General features: G+C 46.1%; 1 protein-coding gene across 1 annotated transcript in view; it reads left to right on the plus strand.

The window, feature by feature from the left end:
• The window catches only part of LOC117642934 (multidrug resistance-associated protein 1-like), a gene marked incomplete at its 3' end in the record, with an annotated part of 30,395 nt that extends 17,515 nt beyond the window's left edge, over positions 1-12,880 (plus strand). The window contains 14 exon segments of the mRNA XM_034381572.1: positions 401-577; positions 932-1,099; positions 1,996-2,176; positions 3,387-3,522; positions 5,153-5,357; positions 6,326-6,461; positions 7,016-7,236; positions 7,831-8,011; positions 8,844-9,082; positions 9,641-9,739; positions 10,763-10,912; positions 11,128-11,453; positions 12,587-12,701; positions 12,801-12,880. Of these exon segments, the coding sequence (XP_034237463.1) occupies positions 401-577; positions 932-1,099; positions 1,996-2,176; positions 3,387-3,522; positions 5,153-5,357; positions 6,326-6,461; positions 7,016-7,236; positions 7,831-8,011; positions 8,844-9,082; positions 9,641-9,739; positions 10,763-10,912; positions 11,128-11,453; positions 12,587-12,701; positions 12,801-12,880 (2,414 nt within the window).
• Between the last annotated feature and the right edge of the window lie 300 nt (positions 12,881-13,180).

Consider the following 13,180-nt stretch of genomic DNA (forward strand, 5'->3'; position numbering starts at 1 on the left):
ATCTGCAATAAAAAAACATAAACTAATTTTTGCAATAAAGCGTCACTTTTTTGCGATAATGCCTACACTGTTAAAACTAAAGCGTCGTACACCCCCTGTTTTCAAGCGTAATCAGTTTACGCTTGAAACCAAGCGTAACAGGCCTGCCGAGGCCTGCTATAATCTTCTAAGATTTCACCTATCTAAATGCATAGGGGACTTCCTAGTCTACGCTTCATGTCGAGCGTAACTTTGTGCTAGACTCATAAGAATAGAGCTGCGCTTCAGTTTTACCAGTGTATAAGGGAAATGCAATGAAAAGCTATGCTGTAAAAAAATCCTCCGTACCTCAGTACGGCAATGTCCACACAAATGTTACATGATGTGTATCCTAGCGGATCTTTCTCCTCTTGGTGTGCAGGGCTCCGTGGCGTACGTACCGCAGCAGGCCTGGATCCAGAACGCCAAGCTCAGGGACAACATCCTGTTCTGCAAGGACTACGACGCTCGGCACTACAACAAGGTGATAGAGGCCTGCGCCCTCAAGTCCGACCTCGCCATGCTGCCGGGCGGGGACCAGACGGAGATCGGCGAGAAGGTGCGTGGACGCGGTAAAAAATCATCCCCTGGGAGGAATATCAGTCAGTTCACAGGCAAATCGCAAAAGTTGCCTTCCTACAGGTGCAATATGGGAATGTTTGCCTACCTTCCAGGCGGCTTCGACGCGTTCAAGGGAAGAAAGGGCACCCCCTTCCCCCTCTGAATCCACGCCGACGGAAATTTCACTTTCATTAGCTTGAAAATCTCCTTTTATGCGTCACATGAATTCTGGAAATTCTGAGTACAAACGTTCACATTTTGAAAAAAAAGTCTGTAATTTTACCTTTAAAAGTGATTTACGGAGGTTGGCGTTGCGCTGGGAGTTCGATGCTGACTGGTGCACCTGCTGCAGGGCATCAACCTGAGCGGCGGCCAGAAGCAGCGCGTGTCGCTGGCCCGCGCCGTGTACTGCGACGCCGACGTGTACCTGCTGGACGACCCGCTGAGCGCCGTGGACAGCCACGTCGGCAAGCACATCTTCGAGCAGGTCATCGGGCCGGCCGGCATGCTCGCCAACAAGGTGAGGATACCAAGTGAGGCACTGTGGCGCAGTGGGCCAGAAGACCGGTGGAAGCGCCCAAAACTCTAGACGCGTTTTGAGCACCAGACATGCTACATGAGAGCAGGCGCACACTCATTCCAGGAACGTGACAACACGTTGAAACGAAAAAATCCCTATGATTTTAAAGAGACGGTCCCTTTCCGAAGGGGCCAAGCCCTATCCGAGAAAGGGCTTGGCCCTGGCTAAGCCCTATCTGCCATAGGGCCGGGCCCTATCAAGTTCGTTTGACCTAACGAAATCATTTGAATGTGAACAATCTAATTTTTGGCCGATTCACATCCTAACGAATGTGACACAACGCTCAAACGAACGTGACATTTTGTCACGTTCATTTCAACGTAATGTCACGATCCTGGAATGAGAGTGCATGGAGCTCTTCACCCTAAGTTTAACGATGCAAGTGCACTCTAAATGTCTTACAATGAAATTATTTGACCCATGTTATTCGTATGTTACAGTGAATTCGGCGCAAGCATAATACGAAGCACTGTTTGTTCGTAATACGAATCTTTTAAGCTTTTTCATTGTAAGATACAAAGAAAAAACCTTCGTAATACGAAGAAAAACCACGTGCGTTTTATACCTGCGCCATTCCCTTCGTGCACACTAAATGTTTTTGTACAAATTTTGTACGAGACATCACAGTTTTTTGTGCACACGAACTTTCCGTACAAATTTGTACAAAATTTTGCACAAAATGGGGAATTTTGTGCAGTTTTTCGTACGAAAATTGTTCAAACAGTTCGTGCGCACAAAAAACTGTGATGTCCCGTACAAAATTGTACATAACATTTAGTGTGTATTTTAGGAAATTTCTTCGAAAGACATTTTTAGAGTGTGGGCGGGGTTTGCAGACTCGGGTGCTGGTGACGCACGGCATCTCGTTCCTGCCGCGCGTGGACAGCATCGTGGTGCTCAAGGACGGCACCGTCAGCGAGGAGGGCACGTACCAGGAACTCATGCAGCGCAAGGGCGCCTTCGCCGAGTTCCTGCTGCAGCACCTGCAGGCCGAGGAGGGCGACGACGTGGTGGAGGGTGAGTAAGGTGCCGGAGGAGGGACTGGGGACTTACCCCCCCCCCATAGGGTACTTTCGTAGATCCCTGAACCGGAAGCACACAGACGCCATGTTGGCGGAAGTAGATCCAAACTTGACATGGGAAAGAGACGTTCGCCAAAGGTATCGGCCACACTTGAACATAAACAGTCGTTTGATACTTGTTTGCAGTGCATATGTGTTTCGCGAGCAATATTTGTACAGCTCGGCTATAGTTTTGGATCCGAAGAGAGGTTAGTTTCCGGCCAATTTGGCGTCTGCTGGTCTGCTTGCTTCCGGTTCAGGATTCTACGAAAGTACCCTTTTCGATGCGTCCTAATAGAATAATCCTAACTGCCAGGGTAGATCCAAGACAATCCTAACTGTCAGAGCAGATCCAAGACAATCCTAACTTTTCGTGTCAATTCAGAACTATCGTAACTGCACATCACGTGAAAAGCGGTGTTTTTTCAAAGTCCGTGACGCCAACATACTTCTTAAAATTACTCGCCGAAATATAAAAACGTGGACATTTTATTTCAGATAGATCAAGATTCTCCGATTTGCTGTGAAGTTCCTACACGAGCACTCTTAGGTACCTCTGCACTGCAGTTACAATAGTTCTAAATCGGCACTGAAAGTTAGAATTGTCTTGGATCTGCTCTAACAGTTAGGATTATTCTATTAGAACGCGTCGAATTGCTTTTTAACACTGTGGCAAAAAGCTGCGAAAAATTCTATTTATTTTATTTTTGCCAAGATTCTCCTTAGCCCTCTTGTCAATACTCTTCGTCGGACCTCACAGTTTTCTCCGGAGGACTGCACAGTCTTTTCCGTAGGACCTAACAGTTTTCTGCAAGACCGTAATTCCTACGGAGAACACTGGGTCGTACACGAATGTATCACCGGAAAGAAGGTCGTACACAAATGTATCACCGAATAAAAGATCGTACACAAATGTTTCACCGAGAAAAGGGTGATACTTCTCCAGGAATACGAGGGCCAATGTCGATGATGTCTGACCTTCTTTTCGGCGATTCATTTGTGTACGACCATTTTTTCGGTGATACATTCGTGTACGACCATTTTTTCGGTGATACATTCGTGTACGACCTTTTTTTCGGTGATACATTGCGTATCGCCGAAAATTGAAAACCCTTTGAATTACAGTGTAAAATGTGACACGCCGGTTTGGCCCCTTTCTGCTGCAGACCTGGAGGAGATCAAGGCGCACTTGGAGAAGGCCGTGGGCAAGGACGAGCTGCAGCGCCAAATTTCGCAAGTGTCGCTCACCGGCAGCGACGGCGTCCGATCGCGGAAAGGCTCGGCGGTCGGCTCCCTCAAGCGGTAACACGCTCAATGTTGTTGTTCAATTTTGCACGTGATGATGCATAACTTTAAACCTGTGGTGTGACGTTTTGCATAAAATTGTGCTTAAGGGGGCAGTCTCGTCCCTGTACCCTTTTTTAGGGGGTTTTCCCCCCTCTTTTGATGACGATGATTTTTTAAATATATCTCTTAGAGACAAACGGTAAAAACCAAATGAAAGAACGGAATTTTTACAACATTTTCAAAAAAAAAATATTTTGTTTTGTCTTCAGTAGTAAGGGAGTTATAGGGAATGCAACAAAAGCCGACAAAACATACAAAATTTCACTGCGCGACAATTTTCTCCGGAAGTTCTTAACCTTTTGGCAATCGGTTTGCGGCATCTTGAAGATGAAAAAATCCTCTTTACTTTAACCTACAATCGTCCATATAGCCCAAGGATTACACTTTTTAAAACGTAACCAAAAACCTATACAAACTTAGGAACGGTTTTAATTTAGGTTTCCCTTGGGCTACATGGACGATTGTAGGTTAAAGTAAAGAGGATTTTTTCATCTTCAAGATGCCGCAAACCGTGCCAAAAAGTTAAGAACTTCCGGAGAAAATTGTCGCGCAGTGAAATTTTGTATGTTTTGTCGGCTTTTGTTGCATTCCCTATAACTCCCTTACTACTGAAGACAAAACAAAATATTTTTTTTTGAAAATGTTGTAAAAATTCCGTTCTTTCATTTGGTTTTTACCGTTTGTCTCTAAGAGGTATATTTAAAAAATCATCGTCATCAAAAGAGGGGGGGGAAACCCCCCTAAAAAAGGGTACAGGGACGAGACTGCCCCCTTAAACTTGGATAAATTTATGCATTTGTATTCGTAATATTATGTAAGTTCATATGCACAAATCAAGTTACAATTGCAAGTTCAACAAACAAAGTTCTGCATTAAAATTTAGTGTTTATCATCGACGTATCGACATAACTTGCTCGTCATTTTCACAGCAAAAATCTGTTTCGTTGCAAAAAAATCTTCGGGAAACGATGGTACTTGTGGAAAATATGTTGCTGAATGGAGTTTCGTAAATTTACGAAAGCCCGTGGTAATGGCGCTTCTTCGTAAATCTTGGAACATTCAGCTTAAATTCTTGGAAATTCTTTGCAAGTTTACGATCATGTCTTTCGGAACTTTACGAAGATGTCACAAAGAATATTCGTAAATTCCCAATTTGGACACTGAGAATAAAATAGTAATGATCAATACCCAATTTTGGGCGAGGCATACTTTATCACCCAAATTTGGGCGAGGAACCAATCCTCGCCCAAATTTGGGCAAGGAAGGCTTCCTCGCCGAAAATTGGGTGAGGAAGGGTGTCTCAGCTACCTATATGGCTCCATAGTATTATGACCCAACTGTGGGTAAGGACCAGCTACCTATGGCTCCATAGTATTATGACCCAACTTTGGGTAAGGAAACCTTCCTCATCCAAATTGGGCGAGGAAACCTTCCTCACCCAAATTTGGGCAATAAAGAATTAATTCCTCGCTCAAAATTTTAGTCCTGATTATGACTCTTGACTCTTTCATTCTCAGTGGAGTGTTGTATGAACAGATTCTCATGAAATGGCGAATCCTCAAAGAGCGTGTTTGTGGGATCGCAGTGCTGGGTCCGCGCGGTCGCGACGCCGTTCCAGCGCCACCAAGGAGGAGCCCCCGAAGGCCGTGGCCGAGGTGCCCGGCGAGAAGCTGACGGACGAGGAGACGATGGCGGTGGGCAGCGTCAAGCTCAAGGTGTACGTGCACTACATCCGGAGCATCCGGCTCATCATGGTGTTCCTCACCATCCTCTTCAACATCGTCTTCCAGGTATTGCTTTTTCCCGCCAGGTCTGCTGACAAGTATCACATGCCGTGTGCACTTTCACACTCTCAGTCAACGAATGTGACGTCATATTCGTCAGAATATTCATATTGTGACCATAGTCACTCACCAACATTCAAGAGTGTAACATCATGTTCAAACGAAGCTTCGTTTGAACATCAGTCACACGTGCATGCAACAGCGGTGGACAGGGGGGGGTGTCAGGGGGGTCAAAAACGCATTACTTGCTTTGGGCAAAAGAGGCAGCCCCTGGAAGGGAGGCAAATCGCGGTTTTTATTTACCCAGTAAGAAGGTTAAAAAGAAATGGGCCTGAAATAATTTTTCCATTTCAAATTTTCCCACGCACGCCACTGGGTTGAACATTTCTTCGTACACTTTCGACCATTCACATGTACACTAAATCTTTCATTTTATGCATAGTTACGAGGCGCCCATTCTGCGAAGTAAATGAAGCAAGCATAAAACGAACGTAGTTTTTTCATATTACGAAGGTTAATACGAAGGTTAATACGAAGGAAATGGAGCAGGCATAAAACGAACGTAATTTTTTTCATATTACGAAGGTTTTTATTTATATCTTACTATGCACGTACGAAACAAGATCGTGGTATCGAGACAAATTGCTTCGTACTATCTTGCGCCGAATTCACATCACACTAAATTCTTTTGGACTTTTTGTGCATAGTTATGCATGCGCAGAAACGTCCATATGTTATGCACTAAAATATGCATCACTGTGTACATTTTATGCAGGAAGATGCATAAAATGTACACAGTGATGCATAATTTTATACATACCTTATGGACGTTTCTGCGCATGCATAACGATGCATAAAAATGCATCATTATGCATTTAAAAAGTCCATTAGAATTTAGTGTGTGCAGTAGCTCAGATCTCATTGTCAGACATTTTAGGGCTGTTTTATGACGTTTTGCCTTCCACCCACCTCAGGGCCTCACCGTCGGTTCCAGCGAGTGGGTCAACACTTGGACCAGCGACCCGGTCATGCTCAACGCTTCGAATCCAGGCTTCGACGACAGTCGGGACAAGTACTTGGGGGTGTACGCCGCGTTCGGCATCGGGCAAGGTACCGTGCACTTAGTTACCTTACCTGTATTGCGGTTAAGTTCTGTCGAAGACTTTTCTTTGTCACTGCAAATAGAACGGAGGTTTTTGCAGACTGCATACGAATTATTTCGTAATTTAAGATTTAGTTCGAAATGCACAGGAAAGCGAAGAACTGCTTCCAGCCTTCGAGTTCACCAAGTTTACCTACAATTTTTTACGTGGTGATGCATGCACCTGTGTAACGTTCTGGAAAAATTGTGCTCAAATTTGAACAAGTTCATGCATTTTTACGTATAATTAGATGCGAATTTCTCCTCCCGACATGTGGTTGAAAGTCTTTGTCAAAATTAACTTATGGTAATTTTTTTGAGCCAAATCAAAGGGCATAGGTGACAAGTTGACATCACTTAAGACTGTCGACTACCAAACCGTGAGCGCAACAAATAGCCAATTTGGAGGTGTGCTCCTTCGATATGGATATACTCTTTTTTTTTAAGAGCACCTCTTTCTAAGGTTTGAGTGCACTAGTCACCGTGATGAGTACCAGACCTTTAAAATGTGCTTCATTTCCAGTCGTGTTCAGCATGTTGAGCTCGTTTGTGTTCGCCCTGGGCTGCATCGAGTCCTCCATGGCCCTGCACAACCGCATGTTCAACCGCACCATGAAGTGCCCCATGTCCTTCTTCGACATGACGCCCATGGGCCGCATCCTGAACCGCTTCACCAAGGACATCGACAGCGTGGACAACGTGCTGCCCCTGTTCATAAACCAGTTCCTCTATTTGGCTTTCATGGTGCGTTCCTCATTTCCTTGGACATCTTTGTGATATTTAGTAATTTCGCAACTGCCCCAAATATTCGAGAGATTTTTTTAAAAATTCTGAGTTTAAATTGAATGTTTCTCACGATTTGAGATAGTGATAATCATCATAAAAAAGTCCAGGAATATTGGCAGGTTCACTCATACTTCGAAACCTTGAAAAAATCAAACATAGTTGCTGGACATTGGACGATTTGTTGTTCCACTTGGCCTATCCCAGACCACTCTGAACCGATGTCAATCATTTTTTAGAGCCATTTTCAAGGAAATCTAATTTACAATAATATCATCGAAGGACGTTGATGAAAATGTTATTACTTCTCTGGGCAACTGCCTGCTTTGATGACTCATGAAACTCTGACAAAAATTCAGAAATCATTTTGTGTTCTCATTCTGATTTTTGACCGCCTATGACACTGATCGACTCGTGAAATTCTGACGAAAATGTCAGTAATCAATTTGTAATCTCATGCTGATTTTTAACAGTGCCTGTGACAGAGACAAATGTCATAATATTCGAACGAAAATGTCGGAATAAATCTTGTATTCTCATGCTGATTTTTGGCAGTGCCTGTCCACCATCGTGGTCATATCGTACAGCACGCCGCTCTTCATCGCCGTCGTGGTGCCGCTGGGCGTCGTCTACTTCCTGGTGCAGCGCTTCTACGTGTCCACGTCCCGGCAGCTCAAGCGCCTGGACGCCGTGTCGCGCTCGCCCATCTTCTCGCACTTCAGCGAAACGCTCACAGGTCCGTCCTTATTGTCACGCTGCAACAAAAAAAAAAAAAGTAGTTCGCACTCATGAAATTAGAGTTATTGTTACTGTGAATTTGGGGCAAGCATAATACGAAGCAACATTGCTTTGTAATACGAGTCTTTTTAGCGTAAAATACCCAGTAAAACCTTCGTAATGCGGAGAGAAACCACCTTCGTATTATGTTGGCGCGATTTCCTCTGTATTGGGAAATTTCTTCGAAAGACATTAAGAGTGTGGTACGGAAAATTGTATTTAAAGTATGGTGCGGAAAAGGTACGGACCTTCTGTTTTCGTTCTCCGTCGTGCTCTTAGGGATCTCATGTGAACTGGAAAGGAAAACATGCAACCTCCGTTTTTGCAAGGCATGTCGATGTGAACATTTGACCAGACATATGGCAGGAAGACACGGATAAAGTACGAGACAAGTCTCGCCAAAATTTGCCTGCACTCTAAATGTCTTACGAAGAAATAGCCCATAATGCGAAGGAAATGGCGCAAGCATACTACTAAGGTGGTTTTTCTTCGTATTACTTAGTTTTGTATCGAACAATGAAAAAGCTAAAAAGATTCGTATTACGAAGGAATATTTCATCGTATTATATTTGCGCTGAATCCACTGTAACATACGAATAACATAGGTGAAATTTCATTGTAAGACATTTAGAGTGTGGGTGGTCTGTGTACCTTATGCTTAAAACCTTACGAAGGATTTAGAGCATATGTACGGACCTCACATATGCTCAAAATACTTGGCAAGGTTTCTTCAAGCGTGCGCGACAACAACATAAAAGTTGTTCTCCAGTCTGAGGCTTGACTTGGTGCAGGTTCGTCGTCCATCCGCGCTTACGGTGTGGTGGACCGCTTCATCGAGGAGGCCGAGCAGCGCATCGACACCAACCAGAAGTGCTACTTCCCGGTGGCCATCGCCACGCGCTGGCTGGCCGTGCGCCTCGAGACGGTGGGCAACTCCGTCATCTTCTTCGCGGCGCTGTTCGCCGTGCTCAGCCGCGGCTCGGGCATCGCGCCCGGCACCGTGGGGCTGTCCTTGAGCTACGCCCTGCAGGTCAGGAGACGAGTGGGCCAGAAGACCAGTGGAGGCGGTCCAAATCCCACACGCACTTTGAGGTCCAGAATCACGTAATGGGGCTCGAAACCGATCGTGTGACCCCATTAACAAATTGCTCGGAACGAGGAATCCATTGGTGGGGTCACAGGTTCGGTTCGAGTCCTGCACTTCAAAGCCGGTGGTAAGTTTACTTGCCAAAAGTTGTGAAAGCCAAAATTGGCAAGCTTGGCCCGGAAATTCCCCCCAGCTCGACAAAATTTGGCAAGCTTAGGAAGATTTCCGACCAAAGCTTGCCAAAATTTGGCATTAAAACGGCTTGCCGATTTTGTGGCAAGCAAACTTACCACCGGATTTGCAGTGTGTCTAGCGACTCCAGAGCTAAAAACGCGTCCGGGATTTTGACCGCCGATTCACGATTCACGTTCAAACAAATGTGATGTACTATTTAAGCGAGCGTGACACAGTTTGCGTTCAACGAATCGCCACGACGTCGCCACGTTCGTGGAATGCGAAAGTGACTTATGCCTTCATGCTACGCAAACTTCGTGCCTGCAGATCACGATGGTGTTGAACTGGGTGGTGCACTTCATCACTGAGGTGGAGAACAACATCGTGTCCGTGGAGAGAATCAAGGAGTACGAGGAGACCCCGCAGGTACGCACTACCAATTTCTATATTCAGTGCAAAATTGCGGTGAGATTCACTTTTAAAAAAAATCAGTTGTAATTTTCATAACTTTGGTTTGGCATTTTTTTTCACAAAAAATTGTTATGAAAATTAAAATTACAAATGATTGTAAATTGTTTTACAATCACGTTAAAAAATTCATATCATGTTATGAAAATTTATATTCGCGTTTGCGAGGTCATTTTAGAGCAGTTAAGCAAAAGGACAACTAATGTTCATGTATATGAACACCCAAGCGGCCTTATGCCATTTATTGAACCGATTCTGCTTTTGATCAGGGGTTTTTCAAACCCCGGGATCTTTGACTTGTGGTGCACGCTCTTTACCGCTGTGCTACCACGTCCCACGGGAGGCAGAGGGTCAGCTACTGATGACTCTACCAGCGCCCCGTGGCCACGCCTCTTGAGCTAGTTATGAAATTTACAATCGGATTCGGAAAAAATTTCTATTGTGTGCTCAAAATCAACATTTAAGATTCGCAATTTTTTAGAACATGGTTATAAATTAAAACAATTGTCAATTTTACGAAAATTTTTTTCGAATTTTTGCATCAAGTTATGAAAATTGCAATGTTTGTAAAATTCATATCCGTATTCGTAAAAATTTTCATCAAAAATTTCTTTGAAAATTCATAACTTTTTTAACAGTGTTGGGGGGTGTGAATTCTGCGCAAGGAAGGAAAATTGTTCGTAATACGAATCTTTTCTGGATTCTCATTTCAAGTTCAGAAGAATAACCTTCGTTGTACGAAGAAAAACTTTCGTAATACGAAGAAAACCTTAATTTGGAGAAAAACTCTTGAAATCCGAAGAGAACCATATTCTTAATACGAACAAAAACTTTCGTAAAACGAAGAAAAACCTTCACGAAGAAAAAGCTTCGTTCGTTTCATGCTTGAACCATTTACTAACTTCGTACTATGGGAAATTTCTCCGTGAGACATTTAGAGTGTACCCAAAGCGAGGTTGACGAATCCCATTTTCCCGGCAGGAGTCGCCGCACATCGGCACCGAGGCGGCCGTGAGCCCCGGCTGGCCCGTGGAGGGCACGGTGGAGTTCCGCAAGTACGCCATCCGCTACCGCGAGGGCCTGGACCTGGTCCTCAAGGGCATCGACGTGGCCGTCAAGGGCGGCGAGAAGGTAGGCTGCTGGCCAGGTGAAACAAAAGCGTGACCTTACGACGTGTGTGTGAGTGTGTGTGTGTTCCTGGTTCTTCCAGGAACTCCCTGGAAATCGCTCATATTGTTACCATTGGCTGCCTGGGTAAACCAGGAACCGTTTTGGCCGTGCAGGCTGGACGCGTACAATGAGTGGAAGAAGTGGCAGCTTCAAGACATTTCGAGTGTGGTTGGCAGGTGGGCATCGTGGGCCGCACGGGCGCGGGCAAGTCGTCGCTGACGCTGGGGCTGTTCCGCATCGTGGAGGCCGCCGAGGGCCAGATCCTCATCGACGGCGTGGACATCGCCCGGGTCAACCTGCGCACGCTGCGCTCGCGCCTCACCATCATCCCGCAGGACCCCGTGCTGTTCGCCGGCTCGCTGCGCGTCAACCTGGACCCCTACACGCAGTTCAGCGACGACGAGGTGTGGCGGGCGCTCGAGCGCTCCCACCTCAAGGCCTTCGTCTCGGGCCTGGCGGCCGGCCTCGGACACGAGGTGGCGGAGGGCGGCGAGAACCTCAGGTAGGCACTGCGGGTCAGAAGACCGGTGCAGGCGGTCAGAATCCCGGACGGTATTTGAGCTCCAGGGTCCGTTCAATGGGACTTTAACCGAACGTGTGACCCCGACCCCACCAATGGATTGCTCTCCGAACGACGAATTGATGAGGTCACACGTTCGGTTCTAGTCCTATGTAGCTTCTTTGACTAAAAACGCGTCGAGAGTTCTGGCCGCAACCGCGGGTCTTCTAGCCCATTATTGTGGTAACCCGGGGCCGGCTAGGCAGTCAATGTTGAAACTAAAACCAGCAAGGGAGAGCCAGATTTTCGTCATATGCGGGATTCCGGAAGGGCATCAAATTGTAAATACCCAAGTACATCACTACAACCACTACACCACTACAACAGCGGTCCGAAACGTTCTTAAACTACGTCCAAAATCCGTAAATTACTGTGACCTTTTTTATTTTTAAGCTCCGTTATGGAGGTGTTGTAATGAATTTCGGAAGGAAGTAATAAGCGCGATCTTGATATACTACCCGCCAAATGTTGATGAACAATTTTGTACGTGGTGTTGAAACCGTCGCTTTACATCAAGTTACGCTCGAATTTGCTTAAATTTAACCATAGTGTACGCCCATTAGGGAAATTCCACGTATGCAATGCAAAGCCAGTGGTAAGTTTGCTTGCCACAAATTTGGCAAGCCGTTTTGAATGCCAACATTTGGCAAGCTTTTGCCGGGAATCTTCACAAGGCTGCCAAATTTTGGCAAGCTGGGAAGTATTTCCGGGCCAAGCCTGCTAACTTTTGGCATTCAAAACGGCTTGCCAAATTTGTAGCAAGTAAGCTCACCACCGGCTTTGCAGTGTGCTCAAAATCAGGCAAGTTACACGTACAAAATTCTACATTAACATCTAGTGTGTTTCGCGCCCTTCCCAAATGCCTCTTGTGAAGAAAGTTTGGATGCACTGTTCCCTTCTCAGGCGTCACAAAGCGCCTCTTGCACGATCTTTGGATGGCAAGTTAATTTTCCGAACAAAATCACTCCGAGCGTTTAAAGTCACGCTCAAAGCCTTGGCTATTCTGTGAATCAATTCAGCGCCGCCGGGAAACAAAATGCACAACATGACGACGCTGACGACTTTTGGTATTGCAGTGTCGGCCAGAGGCAGCTGGTGTGCTTGGCGCGCGCGCTCCTCCGCAAGACGAAGGTGCTCCTGTTCGACGAGGCCACTGCTGCCGTCGACCTGGAGACGGACGACCTCATCCAGGTGTTGTCTTTGCTAGTCTCGCCGGAGACGATGTCGTCAGGCAAAAGCCTGAGTGTCGCAAGTTGGATAGATTCTAACCCACTGTATCTCTGCCGCCAGAAAACCATCAGGGAGGACTTCAGGGACTGCACCATCCTGACCATCGCCCACAGGCTCAACACCATCATGGACTCGGATCGGTGAGTGGCGCACAGCGAGGGTCAAGTTAGCCCTCACCGCACAGTAGTGGGCCAGAAGACTGGTAGAGGCGGTCAAAGTCCCGAACGGGTTTCGAGCTCTAGAGTCGCTTAGGGACTCGAACGGAACGTGAGACCCACGAATGGTTTGCTCTTAGAACGAGGAATTGATTTATTGGTGGGGTCACACGTTCGGTTCAAGTCCTGCTACGCGTCTCTGAGTTCAATTACGCGTCCCGAGTTCTGGCCGCCTCCACCGGTCTTCTGGCCCACTGTGAACCTTCATACTGACAAGCCCCCTTC

This window comes from Thrips palmi, unplaced genomic scaffold (genome assembly GCF_012932325.1).
Source record: "Thrips palmi isolate BJ-2018 unplaced genomic scaffold, TpBJ-2018v1 HiC_scaffold_16, whole genome shotgun sequence".
Lineage (NCBI taxonomy): Eukaryota > Metazoa > Arthropoda > Insecta > Thysanoptera > Thripidae > Thrips > Thrips palmi.